Genomic DNA, 7569 nt, shown 5'->3' with positions numbered 1-7569 from the left:
AGGGGAAGGGCTTTGCATTGTTTGAAAAGCATTGTAGTTTGAAAGCATGTTTGGAAACATTGTTTGAAAACACCGGAACATCACACCACCCAAAGCAATCTATCACTATCATGATGGATCAACTCCTAGCAACAGAAGAAGGAACACAATGCAATTAAAAAGGATGCCATGATGCAAGATGATGACATGAAATGAAGCCACATGAAATGATAACTTTATATAACATCCCAAGGATGGTTCCACAAAATAGGGAAGGATCCAAATATGGAAAGGATTACATCTGGGCTGTTACATTGGTGTGCCACCCTAGGGCCTTGGGCTCACTCCCAGGTGGGTGGGCCCCTCCCGATGAACACCCAGAACCCATTCGTCACTCCCGGTACACTACCGGAATTGCCCAAACTTTTCGGTAACCAAATGAAACCATCCTATATATCAATCTTCATTTCCGGACCAATATGAAAACCCTCGTGATGTCCGTGATCTCATCCGGGACTCCGAACAACATTTAGTAACCACACATATAACTAAACTATACTAAAACATCATCGAACTTTAAGTGTGCATACCCTGCGGGTTCGAGAACTATGTAGACATGATCCGAGGCGCTCCTAGGTCAATATCCAATAGCAGGACCTGGAAACCCATATTGGATCCTACATATTCTCCGAAGATCTTATCGGTTGAACCTCAGTGTCAAGGATTCATATAATCCCATATGTCATTCTCTTTGTCCTTCGGTATGTTATTTGCCCGAGATTGGATCATCGGTATCCGCATACCTATTTCAATCTCGTTACCGGCAAGTCTCTTTACTCGTTCCGTAATACAAGATCCCGTGATTTACACTTAGTCACATTGCTTGCAAGGCTTCTGTGTGATGTTGTATTATCGAGTGGGCCCCGAGATACCTCTCCGTCACACCGAGTGACAAATCCCAGTCTTGATCCATACTAACTCAAAGGACACCTTCGGAGTTACGTGTAGAGCACCTTTATAGTCACCCAGTTACGTTGCGACGCTTGATGCAGACAAGGTATTCCTTCGGTGCCAGTGAGTTATATGATCTCATGGTCATAGGAACAAATACTTGACACGCAGAAAACAATAGCAATAAAATGACACGATCAATATGCTACATTCATAGTTTGGGTCTAGTCCATCACATGATTCTCCTAATGATGTGATCCAGTTATCAAGTGACAACACTTGCACCTAGTCAGAAAACCTTGACTATCCTTGATCAACTGGCTAGCCAACTAGAGGCTTGCTAGACACATTGTTTTGTCTACGTATCCACACATGTATCTATGTTTTCATTCAATACAATTATAGCATGGATAATAAACGATTATCATGAACAAAGAAATATAGTAATAACTAATTTATTATTGCCTCTAGGGCATATTTCCAACACTTATATGTCCATGTGATGGAGCGACCACACCGTCATTGTCTCGATCTGACGGACAAAATCGTCCATCACAACGGTCTTCTTGAGGAGTCGAGGCGTCTGTTGTGGTGCGACTACTGGTCCTCCTCATCACCGAAAGCGATGACGATCTCCTCCTTGCCTGAGGAATCGGCTGCCATGGACGCCGAAGGGCTTGGAGAGCATCGACGGCGGCGCCAAGAACGACAGGACGAGGAGCTAGCACCGACTCCGCCTACCGGCATGGAGCTCCTTGACTTCGGTATCGTTGTCGCTGGGATCAAAGATGAGGAGGGGTTCAAGCACGAAGACAGGGGAGGGGAGGGGGAGTGCACCTCTGTGTGCCGCCAACACAAGGCTTAAATATCCGGGGCCAGGTGGCCAACCCGCTTCAATGAGGCGCAACGACAGGAGTAGGTTCCTAGGGACGCGACATCCACACTGAAGCGGCGACATCCGAGAGGTCATGTCCATCAGCACCGCCCTCATGCATAGTCTAATCGCCAAATTAATGTTGGTCGTTGCATGCCTCGACCGGCATGAATGTGACGCGCAAGCGGCATAGCCGTTCGATGGAAAGCACAGAAATACGGTTTTTTTGGTGGGTCAAGGCGGTTAGATACGGGCTTGAGAAAGGTGTGGATGCCCACAAAGCCGCTTACGTTTGTCTCCGGTTTACAGAAGAATGCACGTCCGGACTGTTTAGTGGACCAATACATGCCCGCTTTAGATGACTTTTGTGGTCTGGACCGCATAGTCCGGATATATGCAGACAGTTTTGTAAGTGCATCTAGTGCCCCTTAGTGATTTTGGTGGTTTGAAGACTTATAGGTTAAGTATCTAATGTGTTTATGAGTGTACACATGATCTATAAGTCACTGAGGAGTTTGAGATATTTCATGAATATCGACCCCTAAAAATGTATATCTTCGGTTGAAGAAATTGGTCTAAAGCTAAAGAAATGAATCGCGAAGAATCTGTGATGAAATTGATATTCCTCATGAAGATACTGAAATTGAGGAATTCGGCGTGTCCTGAAGAAAATCATTTTGAAGACTTTTAAGCATGAAGATTTACTCTTTCTGTTTTATTTTCTTCGCATTTGAGTAATAGGAACACCGTACTGTTAAAGGGGGTCGAAGTTACACTTTGGAATGAATTTCCTCATGATGCTCAACCCAAGCCTAATCCTACCAAAATCCTCAAGTGAGGAATACGAGTGACATGAGGACTCTCACAGTTGAGGGTTCCGACCGGTTCGATAGCCACGTCACATCATTGGTCTTATCCACATCAACTGTCATATTATTTAGGGGCATTAGTGTCAAATCATGTCGGGATGCTCCTAGGCTATAAATAGCCGCCCCCACAACCATTAGCTGGTTGGCTGCTCCGTTAGAAACTAACACTTGTCATAAGAGCAACCCAAATTACTCAGAGTCTTCGAGAGTAATTCATCAGTGAGGAAATACCCCATACACCGAAACCACAAACCAAACCTAGTGATTGAGCATCACTGAAGAAGTTGTTCCTGTGTGGGACTGAAGCCTTTTACCTTTGAGGACTGTGCATCCTCCAGACGGTTAGGCGTCATGGTCTAGAGCTTTCCAGCAGTCAATTGTGGATCGCCGGGTGACTAAGTTTGTGAGGGTTTGGAAGTCTGCCCTGAAGACTTACCACGAGTGTTGGGCGAGGACTGTGTGTTCTTAGCCCAAGGAGAACACGGTAGGGACTGTGTGTCCCGGGACTTTGTGTCCTTTGATTTCAATACCAAGCCGCTCCAAACCAGATGTACGACTGTCACAGCAGTTGGAATCGGGTCATCAACTACTGTATTCGCTGTGAAACGGGTTCTAATTCCTCAACTCCTTACTTTCCTCAAATTATGTGTTGATGACTTTCACTGCTACTGTTTGAAGAATTTGCTGAAGACTTTCTCTGAAATTCCTCAACCCCAAATTCTTCACGCTAGTTAATCCTCATCTGTTTTCTGCGTGCCTGCTCACTGTGCAATCTGTATTCACATTCCTCACTCTGAAAATCTGCTGTTGTGAAACTTTGCACTTCTGATCCTTTACTGTTTCCGCTGTAAGTTAGTCATCAGTGAGGAATTTCCTCAGTGATGAAATTCTAAAAATCTCCTATTCACCCCCTCTAGTCGATATAAAGCACTTTCAAGTTTGAGGATGAGTGTTGGATATGCCCTAAGAATCATCAATTTAAAAACAAGTCTTGTAGCTAGTTGGACGAAGTTAGTGACACTTTGCATGAACCAAACCAATTGACTCCATCGATGGGATATCCTCATGAATCATTTTATTGTGAACATGCCAGAACATCCAAAATAGCAGCAACACATTTGCTGCTCCTCGTCGTCGCATGTTCTTAACGCATGAGGATCATGTGTCGTTCGGCGCACTATCGTTCTATCACTGGCATGTGGGCCTGTTGGAAATCTGGCCGACATGTCAGTGGCCCAACGACACACAGGGCACGACAGAGGAGCCACTTTCGTTCTTAACATGGATAGAAACCATTATGGATCGGCCTAGTCCTCGCAAATGGCTCTTCCTATGATTTGTAACAACTGCGTGAAATTCATCTTGTGCCTCCAAGACACAAATATCGCATTGGTCCATCACAACCAAATCCCCTTTGACCTTGTTATTCTTAGTTGCCAGTGCCCTACACTCCATATTACAAGGAAAAGTGTGTATTTTTTGGTGGCACAAAAAAAATATGTAGCATCACCCAAGTTTATTGGCCCCCATTCGGCCTATACCTCCCAACCCCATCTGGTTCACCATACTTGCTTAGCTACCACACGACTCCCCATGCTTCACTTGTTTTGAAAGATCACCGGAATATCCTGTTACCAACAATAAACACACAATATTGAGGAGCATACATGAAGCAGGCAAAAATGATATAGCATGGATCTCTTTTATATGTGGTTAAAGCTCACAAACAACTTAAAAAGAAAATAAATGCTCAATACCAATTCTAGATCATTGTTTAGAGAACGGATGTTTGGCTCCCGGGAGCCATGGAGGCCGAAATTTTTGAAAAAAATCAAAATTAAAAAAATTTAGTTCCAAAAAATCTGAAAAAAAATACAACTAAATAAGGATATGATCCGTGTGCGTGTCAAATTTCAGGTCGAAATACTTTGAAACGCGGTCTGTACAAAAAAGACAAATTCATGGTCTGAAATATGAATAGTAACATGTGTTAAAAGGTTTCAGATTTGTCTTGTTTGCACGGCCCTCATTTCAACGTATTTTGTTCTGAAAATTTACACACTTATGTATTATACCTTCATCTATCTATGTATTTTTTTCAGATTTTTTTGAAATATTAAAATGTGAAATTTCACGAAATTTAGAGTTTGAATTTAAAGGCCTCCAGGGAGCTCGGGAGCCAAAGGCAATTTCCGGTCCTTCTATACACATCTCACAAAAAGCATGCTATTATAAAAGGAACATGAGCATTTATTGTATTTATTACATGGGCATCATGGTCAGATGTTGAAACCATCCACTTATTACATGTTTTACTCTAAATGATATAGAAGAGGTCACTCCCAGGACAGCAGATTCATAGCAAGCACATTATGCAGATATGAGGGGATTGGTCACATGACCTACGAAGACCACCACACCGGCAATGTCTTCCCGAATAAGGAAGAGGAAAGGGTGATTCGCGACAAAATCCACCAAATCCACCTTCAGGGGCATTGACATGGCCACGCCCATTGCAACTGTAGCTGCGCCAGCCTCAGTTCCTTCTTCGTTCACTTCGACAAACGACTTGTGGAAGACATGTGAGATTTCCAGCCCTTGCGAAGAATCCACCATCTCTGACAGATCAGCCTCTTCGCTAAATGGCAATTGGAGACCCAAAGCTCTGAGCAAGCTAGATGCTTCAAATTGATATGATATCTTGAACTTGGGGAGCTGGAACCGACCAACTTCAACCGTCTGCTTTGGGATATGGTTCTCGATGAACTCCGGTTCAGTGCTCAACCGCTTGGCCAAACTCCAGAGACCATCTTGTGCTCCAGGAAGAAGAATGTACATGGAAAACTGCCTCTTGTCATGACCCTTCGCGTAAGGAAGCTTAAGTACCTTCAAGTTGTCGGAAGAGGAAATGTATTGCTTCTTTGTACTGGACATGAATTGTGTTTGAATTGAGCTCCCGTCAAGAAGGTGGAAACTGTCACATTTTGTATTTGATTCATCAAACTTTTGATCCCAGGCCCCTTTGAAATAAAGAGCATTACCAAGGACCAGTTTTGTAGTATTGTCAACAGATCCTGGAGGAAGGATCTGTTTGATGAGACCTGTGGTGACTTGCTCTACCCATGAGTTCACTTGACCAACAGCTTCTAGAGTCTAGACCAAGGAACAATACATCAGCATTAGGACAAATGGAGAAATTACAATACGTAATATAGTTGTAGTTTCTAGCATGACCAAAACTAAGAAAAATGACAATACATAATTTAGGACAACTGGAAAATGCTAAGCAGTAGATCATGATGTGCCACCGAACTTTTGACAATCAAACAACTTTCAAAAATAATTTGAAAGAACATGATGTAATACTGAAGCTGAAAGTGCAAGAAAACATACTAATGTTTTAGTGAGGAAATCGTGTACTCTCTTTTTTCAGAGAAATAGCTGACGTTGTTTCAACAAACAAGCTGCCCAAGGAAAGGGGGTCACCTTATGCTGGAAATCCACGGACTGTGTCTTGGCCTTGTACTGGCACACAGCGAGCTCCTCGAAGGAAGGCTTGAGCGAGAGCGACGCATCGACAAAGATGCCGTTGGCGAAGGCGATGCGCGGGCCACCGGTGCTGGACTCATTGGCGAGCACAAATTGCACCACCTGCTCCGCGAGCGCGTTCAGTTCCTTGGCGTCACCTGCACCCCCATCTCCGAGTATGGCGACGAGCTGGTCACGGGTGGCGCCGCCCGCGCCAGCGGTGATGAGACTGAGTGCGACGTGCAGGGAGAGCGGAGAGAAGGCGACATTGCCGGCAGCACGCTCGGGGTTGGAGGAGATGGCGGAAGCGAGGCGGAGGGCGAAGCGGGTCTGGTGTGCGATGGAGAGACGGACGTCGGTGGCGAGGGTGGTTGCCATGGCTGGTGTGGTGGTTCGTTGGGCTGTGGTCAGAGTTGAGGGAAAGAGGGCTGACTGGAAAATGCTATTTTCGCGGGTTTTTAACGCGCGTGGCCTGAAATGTGAAACGGGGTTTAGTTTTGGTTTTGATTTTGGAACCATATGCACTTTGGTACTTTGGTAGCCAACAAAAACCCGTTAAAGTAGTTTGAGATAGGCTTGATTGCATCATAAAGGGAGATAAACTGCTTTTTAGCGCCGTTTAACTAGTCACGACCGCGTCCTTTGGTCTACCCTCGTATCCGAATTTCGTAGAACATCGGATTATACGAAGATTACTACACGTCTCATGGCCTTTTAGATGCTTTTGCTTTGAAAGCATGATGCTTTCTTAAGATCACACAACTGAGATTACGATGCAAACGTGTAAAGTTTTAACTAGTGACAGGGTGTGTCATCTATTTGTCCGTCTGCAGAACCACATTTCTTTTTTTTCCTCATATATCCGGTCACTTGCACATGATTGCTGAAAAGAATGAGAGGAAGAAAAAGAACGAATGAAGAAAAGAAAAAGGAGGTCTGGTATGAGGTCGCGTCCTATGTGGCGGATAGCCCGGGCGCATCCGCGGACGTATGAGAGGTCATTTGAGGGGTCCGGTTGTAGATGCTCTCAGAGTATCTTCAGCCACGACTTGCAAATCCAGACCCTTAAACACCTGCGAACGCGTCCGGTCAGTGACCGGACGTGTCCCTTATTTGTCCGTACGTGAATGCACACTCGTCATTTTCTTCCCCATATGTCAGGTCACTTGCACGTGATTGATGAAGAGAAAGAAAGATTGATGGAGAGAAATAGAGAGAAAGTAAAGAATAAATAAAGAAAAAAATGTGGTCCGTGGTGGGGCCGCGTCCTATGTGGCGAACTGGCCGGGGCGTGTCCGTGTCTGTCCGCGAGCCCTCATATACTCTCCATATTTGAGATGCATATGAGGGTTTGCGGACAGCCCGAGC

At 44.7% G+C, this 7569-nt stretch overlaps 1 protein-coding gene across 1 annotated transcript; it reads right to left on the bottom strand.

Annotated features, from left to right (window-relative positions):
* Positions 1-4902: 4902 nt before the first annotated feature.
* LOC123447788 (serpin-Z4) lies at positions 4903-6664 on the bottom strand. Its single transcript, XM_045124461.1, has 2 exons — positions 6160-6664; positions 4903-5826 (listed from the first exon to the last, which is right to left on the bottom strand). The coding sequence occupies exons 1-2, from the start codon at positions 6577-6579 to the stop codon at positions 5044-5046; spliced, it is 1203 nt and encodes a 400-aa protein (XP_044980396.1). The 5' UTR covers positions 6580-6664; the 3' UTR covers positions 4903-5043.
* Positions 6665-7569: the final 905 nt, after the last annotated feature.

The sequence above is a fragment of the Hordeum vulgare genome, chromosome 4H (assembly GCF_904849725.1).
Source record: "Hordeum vulgare subsp. vulgare chromosome 4H, MorexV3_pseudomolecules_assembly, whole genome shotgun sequence".
Classification (NCBI taxonomy): Eukaryota; Viridiplantae; Streptophyta; class Magnoliopsida; order Poales; family Poaceae; genus Hordeum; species Hordeum vulgare.
This window is presented reverse-complemented; position numbering and strand designations above follow the sequence as displayed.

Coding starts and splice junctions, on each gene's coding strand:
- LOC123447788 (XM_045124461.1), bottom strand. CDS start 6,579: ATGGCAACCACCCTCGCCACCGACGTCCGTCTCTCCATCGCACACCAG. Junction 5,827..6,159: donor CCGTGGATTTCCAGCATAAG/GTGACCCCCTTT, acceptor TCCTTGGTCTAG/ACTCTAGAAGCTGTTGGTCA.